Source organism: Euprymna scolopes, chromosome 31 (genome assembly GCF_053919585.1).
Source record: "Euprymna scolopes isolate OS-2025 chromosome 31, ASM5391958v1, whole genome shotgun sequence".
Classification (NCBI taxonomy): domain Eukaryota; kingdom Metazoa; phylum Mollusca; class Cephalopoda; order Sepiida; family Sepiolidae; genus Euprymna; species Euprymna scolopes.
In genome coordinates, this window is record NC_136512.1 from 88,166,596 (window position 1) to 88,186,904 (window position 20,309).

General features: G+C 42.1%; 1 protein-coding gene across 5 annotated transcripts in view; it reads left to right on the top strand.

Annotated features, from left to right (window-relative positions):
- Positions 1–20,309, top strand: part of LOC145255843 (serine/threonine/tyrosine-interacting-like protein 1) — a 74,343-nt gene that overhangs the window by 19,259 nt on the left and 34,775 nt on the right. For all 5 annotated transcript variants that reach the window (XM_080114585.1, XM_080114584.1, XM_080114583.1 and 2 more), the window contains exons 6-8: positions 8,776–8,930; positions 16,062–16,147; positions 18,540–18,640. In XM_080114585.1, the coding sequence (XP_079970711.1) occupies positions 8,776–8,930; positions 16,062–16,147; positions 18,540–18,640 (342 nt within the window). The remainder of the gene's footprint in view (positions 1–8,775; positions 8,931–16,061; positions 16,148–18,539; positions 18,641–20,309) is intronic.

Consider the following 20,309-nt stretch of genomic DNA (forward strand, 5'->3'; position numbering starts at 1 on the left):
AAAAATGCTTCATTAGGTCGATTTCTCAATCAAAGGTTATTCTAACTTAATGTCATGGAATATGTGCCTACATTAGGAATGGCTTCTCCTGTGGTAAGGAGACCCGCCAACCTACCGTACATGTGCTCCCAAGTAGTATTTACGCCACAGCACCACATTTCATTTGAGAATATCGTGAATCAAATTGACCATATTCTGACTGCTCATCCCTTAGCAAACATTCACGTCTGTGATAACTTCAATGTCCATATTATTAAATAGCTGATCCACTCTAAGCGAGGATACTAAAAAGAGCTCTCGGTTGGTTACAATAAAAAGAAGGGCAATGTTGGTAGCTGGTTTGGCTGCCCCATACCTAGCGTTACAATCTTCAAAGAAAGAAAATTAAAAAAAAAAAATTTTTTTTTAAATAAGACACATTATGAAAGGTTGGTTGGTTGGTTGTTTTTGTTTTACGGCATATCAACCCTTTTCGGGTTATTTAATGCCGAATCCAAAGATTTTGAAGAAAAATTTTTAATAGAATATATTTGTTGTTTTCAAATCATTTTCTATTCAACCCATAGTTGGGACCCTAACAGGTACTACCACTCCGGTTCAGAGTGGACCTGGGAGCAATGGTAATTAAAGGGTGACTCCACACTCCCCAAAGCCTGCAAGCTGGGGCCTCACCACTGGATATAGTTTAAGGTCATATCCAGGACCCATTATGAAAGGAGATCTGTCATAATTTCTCTCTTAACTAATCAATCTAATTAGGTTGTTGACGAATCCACCTACGTTCCCAATGCCAATGACCAATTTACAAACCTTCTGGATCTTTTTTGACCCCCTGCCCTGAACTGATCTCATCCTTTGTTATGTCTTTATTTGGATCTTTTGATCATTTAGATTAAAATTAACGGCAAAAAGTCCTCGAACGCAGATTTTGCCTATGATCTAACCCAGGACGTTGATGAACCCACTCATGTTCCAGATTCTGATGATAAATTTCCAGGGCTTGTAGATTTTTTTCACCTGCCCTGAACTGTACCCATCCTCCGTGATTTCTCCACTGGGATCTTACGACCACTCGGTTGTCTCAATTAAGAGTAAAACAAAGAATAACACGTCTGTGAGACTAACCGTAGCCCTCGGCGCAAGAGGGTCCGTGTGTGCCTGGCGTGTGGGGTGGTGGCTGATCCTGTGGTCGGGGCAGCGGAAGAAAAGAGTTTCAAGATGGCGCCTGCCTGCTTTTATTAGAGACGGAATCTTGCAGGATCGCGCGAGATCTCGCGGGGATGCAAATTAGCTAGGCCATCTTGAGTAATAAAAATCGGTCCATTGGAGGTGCGAGGCAGTCGGGTTCTGACGATCGTGGCGATCAGTACAGTGACCGTTGGGTTCCGTTTCTATTCGTGCAGTCAGCTGAGCTTTGTTAGTTACCTTCGTGCCGTGGCTGTCATTGTTTGTTGGTTTGCTGTGTGTTGCCGTGGTTCTTCAGTGAAACGCTTCGTCGCCCACGACAAGACTCCCCGTCTCCTACACAAGATACTCTTACAAGCTATTTCGGCCCCCCCCCCCACTCCGAACTTGGTTTTCTTTTCTTCAATGGCGGATAGGTTCGATCTAAAGTTGATACCGGAATTCGACGGATCCGACCCGGTACTCAGCTGGGTTGAGAAGGTCGAGTTACATTGTCAGTTATCCGGCGTGAAAAATGTCGAGCGCGTAATTCCTCTGCGGCTGACCGGCGGGGCCTTCGCTGTATATCAGCAACTCAGCGCTGAGGAGAAGTGTGACTACTCGAGTATCAAGGCGGCGTTGTACAGGGCTTTCGCCACTGACCCCGCCACTGCATGGGAGCAGTTTGAGACGAGGTCTATACGCTTGGGCGAAACTGTGGACGTGTATCTCGCCGAACTTAAGAAGCTGACGGTGTTGTTCGGCGGTCTTCCCGAGAGGGCCCTAGCCTACAAATTCCTGTCAGGACTCCCCGCTGGAGCAAAGCAGCTCCTGCGAGCAACCTCTACCATGTCCTCACTACCGCTGAGTGACCTAGTGGACAGAGCCAGGACAATAATGAAGGATGACTCGACGGTGCAGGAACCGGTAGTCGCCGTCGCACAGGCCCCACCAAGTGGCGAAGGACTGTCTCAGGGACCCAGCCCGCAAGGTGATGTCATCTGCTACAGATGCAACGGGCGGGGCCACATGGCAAGAAATTGTAGAAGGCGGTCGACAGCTGTTCGCTGCTACCGCTGTAACAAGACTGGGCACATGGCCCGAGACTGTGCGGGAAACGGGGACGGGGACAAGGTGCCAGTGCCGACGTCTTCCCCGAACAGAAAATAAACAAGGCGCTCCCTGTCATTCAGGTCCGAGTTAATGACACGTTATGTTCAGCCCTCCTTGATTCCGGTTGCTCCCGCACCATAGTGTGTGCGGACTTCTGTCGGGCGTGGAAAAAGAAGAACGTCAGGATAACTACCATCACTGGAAAAATACGAATGTGTTGCGGCGTGGGTGTGGTACACATTCGCACAAGAACTGGGAACTCGGCCAACGTCGAAGCGCTGGTGACACGCGAAAAGCCGCTGAGTTTCGACCTGTTGCTAGGCTACGATGCCATCAAAGCCCTGGGCGGCGTGCGCATAACGCGCGCTGGCGTTGTAGAGTTTCAGGATAGGCCCCCGGTGTGCGCAGCACTAAGATTCGACCAGCCGGACTTCAGTGCGGAATTCGACGACCAACAGAAGGCGTGGACCGCCACTTGGAGGTGGTCAGAGGACAAGGAACCGGCCAAACTACAAAACAAAGTGGCAGAGTACCGTATGCCCGACCAGGTAAGGCCTGCATACGAAAGCGAGCTCCGTGAATGGATTAAGAACGGTTGGCTGATTCCATACCCCTACGACAAACTTGGACCCCCCAAGGGCCTGATACCGCTGATGGCAGTTGCCCAACCTAACAAGTCAAAGGTGAGCCCGGTAATGGACTACCGTGAGTTGAATGCGCACGTTGATGCGTTCACAGCGGACGCCGACGTCTGTGCCAGCAAGCTGCGAGAGTGGCGCCGGCAGGGGTCCAATGTGTCCCTACTGGACTTGAGAAAAGCATACTTGCAGGTCCGGATCGGCGAGGCGATGTGGCCTTTCCAGACAGTGATGTTTTCCGGGAAGAGATACTGTCTTACGCGACTCGGATTTGGGCTAAACGTAGCACCCCAGATAATGAAGGCTATCGTCAATGCCGTGTTGTCACAAGAAGAATGGATCAGAAAGGGAACATCGGCGTATATTGACGATATATACGTGAACGAAGATATCGTGTCCTCTTCGCGCGTAAGAGCCAAACTTGCCGAGTTTGGTCTAAACTGCAAGGACTCTGAGCGGCTTGAGGATGGTGCCCGCGTATTGGGCTTGAGCGTTCAAGAGGAGCGAGGGATCCTGAAGTGGAGACGTGGAACCGCAGTTCCCGACGTACCCGACGTTTATACAAGACGTGCCGTGTTCTCCCTGTGCGGGAAACTTGTGGGGCACCTTCCAGTATGCGGATGGGTTCGTGCAGCGACAGGCGTCATAAAAAGGAGGGCAAATGCGGTCACCAAAGGCTGGGACGATGAGATAACCGACGAACTATTGGTTCGAATGTTAAAGGAGACCGTCGCTAGTGTGAAAAAGAATGACCCCGCCACAGGGGACTGGTGCGTGCAGGGAGACGAACTGAGCGTGTGGGTGGACGCAAGTTCTCTAGCGATCGGTGTAGTTTTGGAGAAAGATGGGGCCGTAGTTGAGGATGCCTGCTGGCTGCGACCGGCGAATGATGCTGCCCATATCAACCTGGCAGAACTCGACGCTGTAATAAAGGGCATTAACCTGGCACTTCAATGGGAAGTGAAGAAACTGCGTGTGCACACTGACTCACTTTGCGTGCACCACTGGGTGTCGGACACACTCACGAGCAAGGCCAGGGCACGCACCAAGGCAGCCAGCGAAATGCTGATAAGACGGAGGCTCGAGACTGTGAAAAAACTGGTGACGGAGTACAACCTGTCCGTAGACGTAGTGCTCGTCACCTCGAACTACAACCTCGCCGACAAGCTCACTCGGGTACCACGGAGATGGTATGAGGCTATGAAGAAAGAAGCTAAGCCATTGCCTCTGTGTGCTGCCTCCATCGAGGAGGACGAAATCAGGAAGATACATCACGACAGTGGGCACCCCGGAGTACAACGGACCTACTACTTTGTGAAGTTGGCTAGACCATCAATACCAAAAAGCGCAGTAAGAGCAGTGGTCAGGGAGTGCCAAACGTGCCAGTCCATCGACCCCGCCCCAGCCAGATGGCGGAAAGGACAGCTGGGAGTGGACGCGACTTGGAGTCGGTTGGGTATGGATATAACCCACTACGGCAGCCAACACTTCCTCACGCTGATAGACTGCGGGCCAACGAGGTTCGCGATTTGGCGCCAATTGGCAAGGCAGGATTCCACCAGTGTCATCCACGAATTGGAATCCATATTCTACGAAAGGGGGCCGCCTGAGGAGATCCTCACGGATAACGACACGGCGTTCTGCAGCAGGGAATTTAGGCATTTTATGGACGACTGGGGGATCCGTCTTCGACACCGATGCGCGTATGTGCCGAGCGGCAACGGCATAGCGGAGCGATGCCACCGAACCGTGAAGAGGATCGCGGCCAGGAAGAAGTGTACGATCGCGGAGGCGGTTTACAGATACAACACAACGCCTAAGGACACCGTGACTGGCGGCAGTGCGCCCGCTGATGTGATTCATCACTATCACGTGCACGTCAAGGACGTTGAAGTGTGTCTACCCGACCAACGAGAACCCCAGGGGGCGTACCAAGTGGGAGACACCGTCTGGGTGAAGCCACCCGGCGGCCGGTGCACCAGCAGCTTTTGGAGGGGGCGGGTCACCGGCGTCATCAGTGAACAGGCCATACTAGTCGATGATACTCCGCGCCACGTAAGGGATGTCCGGCCCGCTCTAAGCGCTGACCAATCGGCAAGCAGTGGAAGTAGCGAGTCATCCGACGATGAGCGATGGATCCAACCCGTGCCCCACGAACCTGGTGACTCAACTGCGAGCAGTGGAAGGAGCGAGTCATCCGACGATGAGCGATGGATCCAACCTGTGCCCCATGGACCTAATGACTCAACTGCGAGCTCTAATGCTGATGCTGATGCTTCCGATGCCACTTCTGAGAGCTTCGATGAGGAAGTCCCGGTAATACCCCTCCGCAGGAGTGCTCGAATCAAACGGCCACGTCCGCCGTGTCACGTATGTGATCTGGAGACCAGGGGGGAGTGTGAGACTAACCGTAGCCCTCGGCGCAAGAGGGTCCGTGTGTGCCTGGCGTGTGGGGTGGTGGCTGATCCTGTGGTCGGGGCAGCGGAAGAAAGAGTTTCAAGATGGCGCCTGCCTGCTTTTATTAGAGACGGAATCTTGCAGGATCGCGCAAGATCTCGCGGGGATGCAAATTAGCTAGGCCATCTTGAGTAATAAAAATCGGTCCATTGGAGGTGCGAGGCAGTCGGGTTCTGACGATCGTGGCGATCAGTACAGTGACCGTTGGGTTCCGTTTCTATTCGTGCAGTCAGCTGAGCTTTGTTAGTTACCTTCGTGCCGTGGCTGTCATTGTTTGTTGGTTTGCTGTGTGTTGCCGTGGTTCTTCAGTGAAACGCTTCGTCGCCCACGACGAGACTCCCCGTCTCCTACACAAGATACTCTTACAACGTCCTTCTTCTCCGTACTGTGTATCTCTCTTCTATGGCTAACTGAGACAATGTTCGAACGTTCATATCAGATATACCTCTATGCTCCATGTTCAAAAAGGATGTATTCGTCATGGCATCTGACTTAATAGATTGGCTGACTACTGGCACAGAGAACTATATACCTTCTAAAAAATTTCAAGTGAAATTAAATAGCCAACCATGGTAAACCCCTGAGTGTGCTGCTGCAATTGAACATAGAAATCCCTATTTTAATTGCTTTAAACGAAATAGATGTTCAGAAACTAAAGCCACCTATAGGTCTGCTAGCATCCATTGCCAAAATGTCATCGAAAATGTGAGAGCATCTTTCACTCTAACTGTAAAGTCTAAAGTAATGAAGCAGAAGGTAGGTTTCCACGAATTTTGATGCATAACAGATGTGTAACGTCCATCCCAACATCATTAACGGTCCTGAGGTGATTACTTCAACATCTGACAAAACCAAATTCTTTGCTAAAAACTTTGCATTAAACTCCACCTTGTATGATAATGGCTACCTACACTCAGAATTTCCACCTAAGACTGGCAATACTCTGAGCAACATCCACATATCTGTCTGAGACGTTTCCAGACTTATGAAGACCCTTGATCCCAGCAAAGCAACTGGCACTGACAACATCTCAATCATCATCATGCTCAAAAAGCCACAACTGGAACTATCTCCAATACTAACAAAGTTATTCAATCATTGCCTAAAGGAAAGATGTTTCCCAACACTCTGGAAAACCTCAACATTTTGCCCAGTATTTAAAAATACAGGCAATTGGTCTTCCGCATCTTAGCACAGACCAATCAGCCTCCTGTGCATCATGAGTAAATTGCTTGAGTTTGTGTCAATCACCTTAGCAAAAACAACTTATACATTGACATGCAATATGGTTTCCATTCTGACAGATCAGCTGACAATATGCAGTAATGTCACACAGGATTAATGAATCTATAGGTGAAGGTTTAGTTTCTAGAGCAATAGTTCTTGATATACCAAAATCTACTTCATAAGGTTTCCAGCTGCGGAATAGCTGGAAATGTCTTCACATCAAATTCTTATCCAAGTGGTCGTTGATGGGCAGAAATCTATAGAAATGAAAGACAACAAAATGGAGTTTCATTCTAACATTTAATAAACAACTTTATTTGTCATCTTCGTTAGTAGCATTAGTAGAAGAGAGAAACAGGTTAGGAGAGTTAAGTGTTTGTGCATGTTTGCATCTATAGTAGTCGTGAAAAGAGTTCCTGCTGTGGAGACAAAGATTAGACATTAGTTGAAAGAGAAAGAAAGAGAAAGGTGTTCAGTGCGTATGCCAAGTACGTCCAAAGATGGAATACTGCTGCCATATCTGGGCAGGAGCTGCTAAAAACAGCCTATCCTGCCTTGACAGAGTACAAAATAGACTTCGTGGCTTAGTGGGGGATGCCCTTTTCTCTATCCTGCAACCTCTCTCCCACAGAAGAGACGTTGCGAGCCTATCCTTGTTTTATCGTTATTTCCATGGCAGGTGCTCGTCTGAGCTCCAATCTTTGGTCCCCCCCTTGCCAATCTTTCACGAAAAACACCTGTCTAGCTGAATTCATTGTGAAAAATTTACCCCACTCTTTATCTGTGCCTAAATCAAAACATGGATTCCATGAACAAAGCTTCTTTCTTAGAACTGCACGCCTGTGGAACTCTTTTCCATCTGCCTGCTTCCCACCTGACTACAACTTGGATGTCTTCAAGTCCAATGTAAACAAATTCCTAATGAACCGCCCCCTTAAGTAAACACTTCATCAAATCTTCCGGGCCTTGATAAGTGGTGACCAACGTGTAAAAAAAAAAAAAAAAAAAAAAATGTTGTGGGAGCGTGCGTCCGATAGTAGAGACAGAACAAAGGGTGTGTGTGTCAGTGTATCGACAAGAGTAGTCCTGTAGCATAAAAATTTATGATCGTTTGGGTACCACACATGGAAATAAATGTGAGTTTGAAGAGAGCCATAGTTAGTTTGTTGTACTCACATTCGGCCAGGAGTCAAATCCCCAGGCAAAGTCTGCTGCCAGCTGGAGCGAGTGAGAAAGAGAAATAAGAGTTTCAGATTTCACCTTTTATGTACTCGGTCACATGATTGAGAGCTGGCTTGTGATTGGACAAGCTAGGGAGAAAATGGATTTCAAATCTCGAATCGTGAGAATTAGCTCCTGCCTGTGATTGTAGCAAGTTTCGGCTGCTACAAATCTAAAGCTGATAGTATTAACACTGGGATGACTCAGGGATCCATTCTGGGCCCAACTCTGTTCCTGATCTTCATCAACGACCTCCCAAATCACATTCTTTGTTCATTAGTCGACATCTCTGCAGACACTACTACCATCTATAGTAACACTTCAAAGGCCGATAAAGATCAGGATCTTGCAGATTCTCTCTCCTCTGACCTGTAACATGTGGTACAATGAGATAAAATGGCTAGTTACCTTTAGTATATCCAAAACCAAACTTCTGTCTTTTCACCACCAATGCTCAGATTGTGTCAATCAGTCAAGTTTTATTTCTTTTGGCCAGGTGTTATGTCTTGTACTCCAGACCTAATAAGTTTTTTTTATGGAAATCGCTTTAGGCAAGGTGAGAAGCCAATTGATGTAAGCAACTGAAAATATACTACTTCAAGACTAAAAACTAGCCAACAATAAGTGTTAGATGGCTAGATTATGATTCAGCAATTATCCCCCCTTTGTCAGAAACATCGCTTGTAGAATGTGAGGACTAAAGGACAAAATAAGGGAAGTAAAGGTTACAAGGCTGTTGACAGTAAACCTGAGGTCCACTTTATACTCTCCTTAAATATACAACAGTAATATTAACATTTTATCTTTCAAAGTTTCTTCATGCCTATTTGTTGAATAGTTTTAGTGCTTATAAGTGACTAACATGAAGACAAAAGAAAACAATTCAGAAATTTGTTCGTTTCTCATCTATTTATTTGCTTTTTATTTTTCTTCATTCTTTAACACCTTTCTGTAGGAACTTGATGACTTGCAGACCTATCCTTACGAGATTATTCCAGCGAAACTTTACCTCGGAAATTTCAAACACGCCTGCCTTGCTTATATCCACAAAGAGATGGACATTTCGGCCCACATCAACTGTTCCCAACTCCTTCCGCCTAAAATCAAAAGGTAAGAGGAACAGCGATTGCCAAATTGTTTCACCTCGTTTTTATTTAAGCAAACGTGGACACAAGTTTATTAAAAAACGTTCCAAACTTTTCCTACATTTTTTCCCCTCTTTATTAATTATCATCAATCGGATTCTTGTTTTTCCCAAAGTGAACTTACTGCTTTATCGTTGAGAAAGTTTCTTGTTTTTGATAAACTTCTAAGACTAACCTCTGTAACCTACATGTGCAAACGTGTTTAAGAACAGACGTAATTTCGAGCATGCATTCGGGACAACACTTGAGTCATTTGTCAGGGGCTTCGTAGGTTGCTCTTAATCTGTGCCGACATTATCGTTCAAGTTTGTATTCATGTTGCTGGTCGAGTCCATGGCAACATTATTATTTGCATCCATATCAGTGTTGCTGTTGGGTGCGTATCAGTAATCGTTCCCAGTTAAGAATTCTATTGCTTTTTCCTTTTTTTTTCTGACACTCAAAACATTTTGTAGCTGGGTTGAACAAATATCAGTTTCTTGTCAGCCAAGAAAAGTACTCTCAACAAAATATTGTTTGTTTGAAAAATATAAAACACATTTATTTCTCACTGTGTTAAGCGACATGACTTATGGCTAACTATCGCTCTTTGACTTTCTGTTGTTTCATTTGTTTATATCAACCTGTTCTCTTGCAGGTGTTTAACCCTGGCAACTGTGAAATCAATTACTTGATCTATTCACCTCAGTTTTGACAGATCTGCACTCAGTTTTGACAGATCTGTCAACTGCCTCTGTGTGTGTGTGTGTGTGTGTGTGTGTGTGTGCACGCGTGTGTGTGCACGCGTGTGTGTGCGCGTGTGTGTGTGCGTGTGTGTATGCACATAGTTTCAACACATGACACTTTTATTACAAGAAAAATACTCAGATGTGTGACACGGTCTCTGGCCTTGGTAGGACCATTTTGAACAACAACGTCATTGGTTAATGTTAGGAACCACACCAAAAATGAAGATATATACAGAAAATGCATGCATATCAAAAACAGAAATAAATCAAATATTGAGAGTATAGAAGAGTCACCAGTAAGCAAGTGCTAGCTATAAACATGAACAGAGTTTTGTAAATGCTAAAATTGTGAAAAAAATTTTTATAATAAAGCCTTTTTATATATAAAATTTTATAAGAATATATATAAAAAAGTTGTTTTCAAGTATGCAAATTGTGTAAAGAAAGTCGAGTAAATAGTCACAAGTCAAAATGTTCATATATAATATGAATTTATTATTATTATATATATATAAGTAATATATGTGTGAGTATTTTGAAGCATGGCCATATGTATGTGTGTTGGTTTACCTTGTTTTTGTTAGTGCGTGTATAGATGTGAGTTCTGTTCACCTAAATGTCGCTAATGTTTAAATGTGTGTGAGATGAAGAAGGCTTGTATGCGAGTCATTGGAGATTCCTTTTCAACTTTCCTGGGGGTGCTGAGCATACGTTTTTTGAACTGTTTGTTTTATAGGAGTTTCTAAGTTACTTTGATATAAAAGTGTCACTTTTGGGATTTGAAATGATCTTTTTATGGCTGAAAATACTTTGAGTTAGCACGTTACTGTGAAAACTAAGAGGTGACAAAGAAATTGAATCTTAACGAAGGAGAAAAAGAAAGAAAGTGGCTATTAGAGCCATTTGCTTTTTAGCATTAGTCAGAATCTCATTACTGCTCCAGAATGAATCTTCATTTCTAAATACAATAAAATGGAATACTGCTGATAGATTTGGAAACCATTTTGGATACATTTCGGTCTGAGCACTCTATTCTGCTTTGATAGAAAACAAAATCAACTTCAAAATCTATGGGAGATGAACTATGCAGTTACTTGCAACAGTCTTTCTCTACCCTATGAACATTTCTATAGTAGATGCTTGACTTGTTATGCTGGGACTTTTGGCTATGACCGCAGCGTAGTAGCTGTGTTATGCTATGGCAAGCAATGCTAAAAGTCTGAATGATTATTATTATTATTGATTTTTGTTAGGTAGAAAAAGTTAGTGAATGTGTTGGAAGAAAGGAATGTTTAGTTAAAATATTTATGTTAAAACCTAACGGAGGAATTTTAACTTAGATTTAGGAATGTTATGAATAAAACATTACAGAGATATTTATGTAATGAAATAGATTTAGGAATTCCATTTTAAAAAAAACAATAAACAATGGAATTGACCTGGAAAACAAAGACAGAATAGGTTTTGATATATAGACTGGAGATAGAAGTAAGAGTCAGAACGAGAGGACGTTGACTTTGTCAGTCATCGACTGAGCTACTAAAAGACGATGTAAAAAAAAAGCATTGTAAATCCCTGAACGAAACGTGAAAATGAGAATAAATGAGGGGGAAGAAAAGAAGTCCTGTTGTTACTGCTTCACAGTGAAATGTTTTTTTTTACATGTGCATCACCACTTACCAAAGCCAAGAGGTCACTCGAGGATAAGGGTTTAAGAGTGTACAGTAGACAATTGGACAATATAGTAACCGTTAGTAATGGAAATTTGTTAAACTTGTTAACTTATATGGAACGGCTTATCAAAAACTTGTTTACGTTAGACTTGAAGACAGCCATATTGTAGTCAGCTGGAAAGCAGGAAAACAGAAGACAATTTCATAGGCGTGCAGTTCAACGCTCTGATCCCCAGCTGGCATCAATTGTGATGGATGGCTCTCGTCTGGGTGAGGCCCCGTGTTTTGACAAGCTTCTGGGTTTGACCTTTACTCCTGATCTGAAATGGAACACGTACATCAAGTCTGTTGCCAAGGTCGCTGGAAAGATGGTGGGATCCTTCTACCGCTCCAGAAGATATCTCACTACTGATGCAATTCTCTATCTATATAAAAGCCAAGTACGGCCAAGGATGGAATACTGTTGCCATATCTGGGCAGGAGCTGCCAAAAACAGCCTATCATGCCTTGACAGAGTACAAAATAGACTTCGTGGTTTAGTGGGGGATGCCCTTTTCTCTACCCTGCAACCCCTCTCCCACAGAAGAGACGTTGCAAGCCTATCCTTGTTTTATCGTTATTTTCATGGCAGGTGCTCGTCTGAACTCCAATCCCTGGTCCCCCCTCGCCAATCTTTCACGAAAAACACCCGTCTAGCTGAATCCACTGTGAAAAATTTCCCCCACTCTATATCTGTGCCTAAATCAAAATGCGGATTTCATGAACAGAGCTTCTTTCTTGGAACTGCACGCCTGTGGAACTCTGTTCCGTCTGCCTGCTTCCCTCCGGACTACAACTTGGATGTCTTCAAGTCTAATGTTAACAAATTCCTAATGAACCGCCCCCTTAAGTAAACACTTCCTCAAATCTCCTCACTAACGTAATGTACTTGCAATAACCCTTATCCCTGAGTGGCTTCCGGGCCTTGATAAGTGGTGATCTCTGTGTAAAAAAAAAAAAAAAAAGAAGCTTTGTTCATGGAATCTACGTTTAGGTTTAGGCGCAGATAAAGAGTGGGAGAAATTATTGATAGTGTTTTCTGCTAGACGGGTGTTTCTTGTGAAAGTTTGGTGAGGGAGGGACCATAGATTGGAGCTCAGTAGATGAAGGAAGCTTAGTAGATTAATAGTCCGTTATCAAAAGGTCATTGTATGCTTATGTGTCATGCTTGTTGAATCTGCCCCAAACTAATGACTGTTACCTTGTCCATGTTAATATCTCTGATGCTTCGAGTTCATTATGATGGTTTCCATCCTGGATTTCTGAGTTGTTATTTCTTGGAGAGGTTTCACGAATCTCTGAAATATCTTGAAGATTCCTTCCTCTGTACATCTATGGTGAACTGATCTGCTTACTCCAGAGAGCTTTACCATGACTCTCTCTTCAATTCAGGCTTAATTGTCTCTTGGACTCTCGGACTCTCTAACTCTGTCTAACTGACTGCCTCACTAACTGACTAAAAACAGCTGCGCATGGCATTTTATACTAAGGGCGGTGGTCACTTACGGGTGTGATTTCTTTCCATCTTCCAATCAACGCTTGCTACCTCGACTCTTGCTGGAAGATGATTAATCAACCATCTGTACCAGATGGTTTGTATCTCAACAATGTGTTTCAAAGACAATTACTATCTCATGTCCCATTTCTTGGTCAGTGTCAAATGGGTTAATAATCAAATTTTTAATAGCAACTGATATTTTCTCTTAACTCAAAAACCGATTTTAGCCAAAACAAATAATTGTTTTCCTATTTTTCTTGGTTTTAGCATTACAATCTATAATTTAGCAAACACACATACACATCCATTCTGATATCTACTAGTGGATGCATAGCTAATGTAATGTAATGTAAATGTAGGTATTATTGCCATTAGCTAACGACTTCAGTCTCCAGTCTCACTTTGCTTGGCCTAAGGGTTGAATCTTTCGGGACCAGCTTTACTAATGAGGTATTAAGGTTCTGCTCAAGCTACAGCATTACAAAATATATTTAAGAGTATTTTATGACCGGGCGACCTGCTAGTACTTTCATAATCAGTTTGATCATTTGGTGTTCATCAGGGTTCTGTATTTCATCTTTTGCCGATCAGCTTGAGGCATTATCCAGGATGACCCTGTGAATTGTTGTTAAATAGTTAGGGTACATCTACTAGTACCTCATTAAATTTACAGCAGAAACGTCAGCACATAAGCAAGAAAAAAAGCCTCACCCATTTGCACAAATCCCAATGCTCTTTTCTGCAAGTACTTTAATAGAATATGTGCTGACAAATTCATAGCACTTGTACCCCCTCAACGTACATCCCCTTAATTAACCTGAAACTGCTAAACTTTGGAAATTCTTTCTTGTTTTCGGCCTCCCTGACTGTACTAACATGCAGAAATTTAAATGTAATGTGAACAAATATCTTGCTACTCAACTTCCTATATAGTGCCCCTCTAAGCAAGGTCCCACATAGTAACTATCGCAATATTTTTGATTGATAATGGGGTATGCTCCCTGAAAGTTGGGAGGGTCTATTTATAAATGATGCCGATAGGAACTGACGACTCAAATTAGTTCATGTTCTGTTATCAACCAATCAGAAACCAGAATTAAATCTCTTAGCATTCCAGCACATAATTTTTTCTTGTCTACACGAGAAGGGTCTGTTGCTCTTTGCTTACAAAATTATAAAATCCAGAACAAGTACAGAGCAACTATCCACTGAAAATTCTTCATCTCCAGGACTTGTATAGAATAGTTACCGATCGGAAAGTCTTCTGAAATTAAAAATGGCTTCCAATTCAAGAGTAACCTATGACCAAGTAACAGTATGCCTAGTCATAGGTAAGAACAAGCGTAATAGATAAAGATGATGTTATGAAGTTCATACGAGATCTCATTTCGATTTGTGAAGCTTTTTCGAGAAAGCAACAAAATTAGCAGGAGCAGCAAATACATCGTTGAACGTTTCAGTGGCGTGTACAGCTGCTGTATACACCCATGCAATTATCATGATCGTAAAAGCTAGAACTCATCTTGTTTTCGCTGACGTGGTTGGAAGCATAGGGATGTTGTGTTTTCAGCCAATCGCATTGCAAGGAAAGAAAATATAAAAATATTTTCCCTAACAGCCCTCGCTGGAGCCAGTCTGTTCACTATAAAAAGGGGGCAAGCACGCCAAAACCAGCCAGTCGAGGCCAGAGTCACAGTCAGTCAACCAGCATGGGGTAATCATCAGCTCTGTTGGATTTCTTTTTCCCAACATTAAGCAATCACTTTCGCGCGCATCATTCATCAACTTCTTCACATGGAAGCACCAACAGCGAGAATTGACATTTACATTTCTTATTTCAACATGTTTCCTATTAGCGCCCGACTTTTCTCTCCTAAGAAATTACAAACGTTAACTTTACGCCAAAAATCTTCTTTCCTGAACATCCTCACGAACTTTGAAGACATTAGTTTGTTTTTGCTTTCGTTAAGTTTGTTTTTTGAAATAAACAATTGAGAAATCAATCATTTAAAATGTAAACCTATATTGTTTGTCTGGTTCCTTCTCGCCACCATATGCTTATTCCTAATATAACAATGATCTGCAGTGGCGGAGGAGGAGGATGCATAAATCGATATTTGGTATGGAAAGCTGACACGCAGGCATTGTTATCATTATTGTAGATCGTCATGCTATCTAATGGCAATGGTGTGGAAGGCCCCTAATTTTTTTTTTTTTTTTTTTTTACATAGGCGTCACCACTTATCAAGGCCAAGAGGTTACTCGAGGATAGGGTTTAAAGAGTGTACAGTAGAAATTGGGCAATATAGTAATCGTTAGTAATGGAGATTCGATAAATTTGTTAACTTATATGGAACGTCTCATCAAAAACTTGTAACTGCTGTTGAGTAAAAAAAAAAATGCATCCCCTTTTTGTACGGGTTGATCAGCTACTGCTATTTCATTGCCTCAATGTCACGTGATCAGTTGGTGGAAATGAAGATGCGCGCAGAGAGATCAAATGTTATTTTGAGTATCAAGTTGTAATCAGGATACGACTTTACTACGTATATCTGTCGGGATCCAAAAATAAGGATATGAATTTTATTTTAGTTTAATAAATTATACATTTATATTTTTTTTGGTGGGGAGGGAGAGGGTCGCTCTAGACAAAGCATGAAGCCATTTGATGTAAGGAGCTAAAAAAATATTATTTCAAGATCAAAAACTAGCCAATGATAATTGCTAAATAGATATATTCCGACCCAGAAAACAGCAATTTTTCCAAGTTTGTCAAAACCATTGCTCCTGGAATGTTTTTTTTTTTTTTTACATAGGCATCACCACTTATCAAGGCCAAGAGGCCACTCGAGAATATGGTTTAAAGAGTGTTCAGTAGAAATTGGACAATATAGTAATTATTAGTGATGGAAATTCGGTAAATTTGTAAACTTATATGGAACGGCTCATCAAAAACTTGTTTACATTAGACTTGAAGACGACCATATTGTAGTTAGCTGGAGTAGGCGTGCAGTTCTGAGAAAGAAGTTTTGCTCATGTGAGAACTAAAAGACCAAATAACGGAAGTGAGAGTTACGAAGTTGCCGAAAGTAAACCCTAACCCTCCATTCTCTACTCTCCTTTTGTGTCTGATCATTTTTGGTTTTGGTTTCTTTTAGGGTTTCCTCAGTTCTTCATATTTCAAAAGCAGACGAGAGTTCTATGAATCTGCGTCCATTTTTTGAAGCAGCTTGCGACTTTATTGGTAAGTACATTTTGCAAACTCTAACATTAGAGTTTACCTCATGTAAATAACTATTAATCCTAACTTTTGCTTGCCAGTTTTAAAAGATATTATTGGTTCTTATTTAGAACTCAACATAATTTAAAAAAAGTACGGATAAATTGATCAAGTGATTTTATTTTTAAGTAATAAAATAAAAATTTACGATATTTAGCAATTTTAACAGTAAATTGTATCCATTATAAGGCTGATTTTAATCTTGATGGTTCAAATTGAATTGTGTCCCCCTGATTTATAAAATATTTATAACAGATGGCGGATCAAAAAAATAGTGTCTCGCTTTGTAATAAAATCTGATTTTCTTTGTTAAAAAAAACTACTTGATCAATTTATATGATTTTGGGGATATGACATCTTTGTTCCATGATTGGTATTAAGTAATAAAATTTAGTAGTAGGAGTTTGGTGGTTCCACTAAAATGCACGCAATGTCGTAGACAAAACAGACTACAACTAAACAAGGGGGAGTTTACCTCAGAATGTATGGGGCCGGATGTAATCCTTACCGACCTAACTCTCCTAAATAAAGTTGTTTATTAACCAACATCTTCATTAATTCTTCATCCAGATGGACCGACCGGTATTCTGCCTTGGCATCAAGTTTATTGAACACCTTGGCTTTTGCAATGGCTGGGTTCTGCTCTTCCACTGTCAGTATTTTGCGTGAACATCTTTTGAGGCTGGTGTTGAGTTTCTGTGGGTCCATGCATATTCAGAGGGACCTGTCTTTCTTTGTTCTGTATGCGAAACTGGAACACCAGTCTATGTGGTCCTCAACTTTCCAGAGCATATTTTCCCCAAGGAACCTGTTAATTTCCTCTTTCAATTTGTCTTTTAGGTGGATACTGCATTTGTGTGGAGAGTCGATGAAAAGGTTCTGCATCTTCCTTTAGTAGGAGTTTGGTGGTCCCACTAAAAGTTCCGATTCTATTAGACTGCTTGGCAGTGGCGGCTCGTGGCTGAGATTATTGGGGGTGCTGCTGCTTCAAAAATTTTACGTATTGTTTTAATATCGTGTAAAAGAAATTTGAATATATAAGTAAATATTTAATCAAATAATAAACAAACATTCAAATAAACATTCAAATAAATATTCAAATATATAACACAGGCAAATAATCAATCACAAATGGATAATACGCAAAAACTTTTATTAAAAATAACAAACTTGGCTATTTACTGACCTTCCCATGCTGGTAAAAATCGACATCAAATGGAGATTTATTATAAGAAAATAGGGTGTCATATATAAGCATTATAAAACATCAAAGTCCCACAGCTCCATGCACGAGCTGCCACTGCTACTTGGGGTATTGTGACATAAGTTGGCTGATAGAAGGGATAGCCATACTTAAACACTTTTTAAAGGTGTCTGCATGTATGATTATTAGCTTCAACTTTTCGCATGTCATAAGATCTACGGCTGCAGGTTCTGGTACTTCTACAGCATAAAATGTTGTATTTGTCCATTTCATACTGACATGGAAAGCTGATGGTTCCAAGACATCGAATTTGATCACCTCTATATGAGGTGAGTTTCACATGTGAGCAAGGTTGCAGAATGGAGAGGACCTTTAGTGATGTTCCATAAATCAGTTGGAAATTTCTCAATAGGATTGTGATGTCAGATGCTCCAGAATTGATTTTCATGTGAAGAGTGTTGTATGTTCTGCATTTCAGGTGAAGTGATTCGATATTCAAGGTCATGCAGGCTTTGTCCCTAGGTTCTCTGGTTATACTATCCATGCATTTATCATTGAGAGAGGGTGGAACTGCTGTAAGTAATTATCTCCATCACTTCCAGTATTGATGCAGTTGATGTTCTCCTTTTGTTGCCTGTGTCACATTTTTGTGCCAATGTTGTGGCTCGTGTGATGAAGACATCTAGTGACTCATTTGACTTCTAGTTGTACTGCATAAGGTGAAAACTATGGATCCTAAAATTGATATTTATCCTAAGCTGGCTTTCCAAACAGTTCCATAGGTGCTTGGGTGACTTTTTTCGTTGATCCATGAGGCCACTAGCATTTAAGCATCTTAGGCTTTGGACCCCGATACCATGTCATATTTTCCTTCAACATTTTCGGATATGGTCTACTTGAATTGTCTTCCCCTGTCTGAAGATCTCCAAGATGAAAACAAGCAAATTGTCCACAAAACAGTAATTCCCAAGTACTGATTCTTTACATGAATATTGCCTTGTCGATCTATCTAGTTTTGCTAGGCAATTGGTTCTTTGCCAACATGGAGACTGTTTCAAGGGAAGTGACTCTGAACGTCTTCGTATTTGGAGGTTGCAGGTTAAACATACGATTCTTTGTGTTAAATGCTACTGAATTCAATTTATTTTCCAGACAATTCCCAAATTGTTCTTATTTTTTCGGAATTTGGAATCAGCAGGAGTGTAACAATCGTGATTGCCTATCTCATGAAACACAAAAAATACAGCTTAAAAGTAAGTATATTGGAAACTTTTTTGAAAAACATTTTTTTTTAAATATTTGATTATTTCATTTTGTTTGATGGTATATCACCCTTATCAACCCTATCATTTTCATCATCATTATAATCCACTTCTCCATCATCAGCATCATCATAATCCACTTCCCCATCATCATCATCATCATCATCCACTTTCCCATCATCAGCATCATTGTTGTCATCATCATTATCATCATCTGCAGCATTGTTGTCATCATCATTATCATCATCATTATCGTCATCATCATAATCCACTCTTCAATCATCATCATTATCGTCATCATCGTCATTATCATCATCATTTCTTTTTTTTTTTTACACAGTGATCACCACTTATCAAGGCCCGGAAGCCACTCAGGGATAAGGGTTATTGCAAGTACATTACGGTAGTGTGGAGATTTGATGAAGTGTTTACTTAAGGGGGCGGTTCATTAGGAATTTGTTTACATTGGACTTGAACACATCCAAGTTGTAGTCCGGTGGGAAGCAGGCAGACGGAACAGAGTTCCACTAGCGTGCAGTTCTAAGAAAGAAGCTTTGTTCATGGAATCCGCGTTTTGATTTAGGCACACATATAGAGTGGGGGAAATTTTTCACAGTGGATTCAGCTAGACAGGTGTTTTTCGTGAAAGATTGGCGAGGGGGGACCAGAGATTGGAGTTCAGACGAGCACCTGCCATGGAAATAACGATAAAACAAGGAGAGGCTCGCAACGTCTCTTCTGTGGGAGAGAGGTTACAGGGTAGAGAAAAGGGCATCCCCAACTAAGCCACGAAGTCTATTTTGTACTCTGTCAAGGCAGGATAGGCTGTTTTTAGCAGCTCCTGCCCAGATATGGCAACAGTATTCCATCCTTGGACGTACTTGGCTTTTATATAGATAGGGAATTGCATCAGTAGTGAGTTATCTTCTGGAGCGGTAGAAGGATCCCACCATCTTTCCAGCGACCTTGGCAACAGACTTGATGTACGTGTTCCATTTCAGATCAGGAGTAAAGGTCAAACCCAGAAGCTTGTCAAAACATGGGGCCTCACCCAGACGAGAGCCATCCATCACAATTGATGCCAGCTGGGGATCAGAGCGTTGATGATGTAAGGATAGGAGTTTGGTTTTGGATGCATTAAAGATAACCAGCCACATCTTCCCCCACTGAACCACGCGCTCGAGATCAGAGGAGAGAGAATCAGAGAGAACTTTGTCATTTACAGCCTTTGATGTGTTGCCGTAGATGGTTGTGTCATCAGCATAGATGTCAACGAATGATTTAAGTATGTGTTTAGGGAGGTCATTGATGTAGATCAGGAAGAGAGCTGGGCCCAGGATTGACCCCTATATATATATATTTATATTGCAGGCCTCCAATTTTTGTCCATCTACCACTACTCTTATGAGCCTATCGGAGAGAAATGATTTAATGATTGAGAAAACATTTTCAGTTATACCGTAGCTGGAAATCTTGTGAAGTAGGCCCTTATGCCATACCTTGTCGAAGGCCTTTGATATGTCAAGAGCAATTGCCCTAGAAAGGAAGCCTTTGTCTAGAGATTCACTAATCCTGTGGGATATAACCGTCAGCACATCTGCGGTAGATCTTGCAGAGCGGAAACCATATTGTGTGTCACTAAGAAGGTTATTCCTGCTGA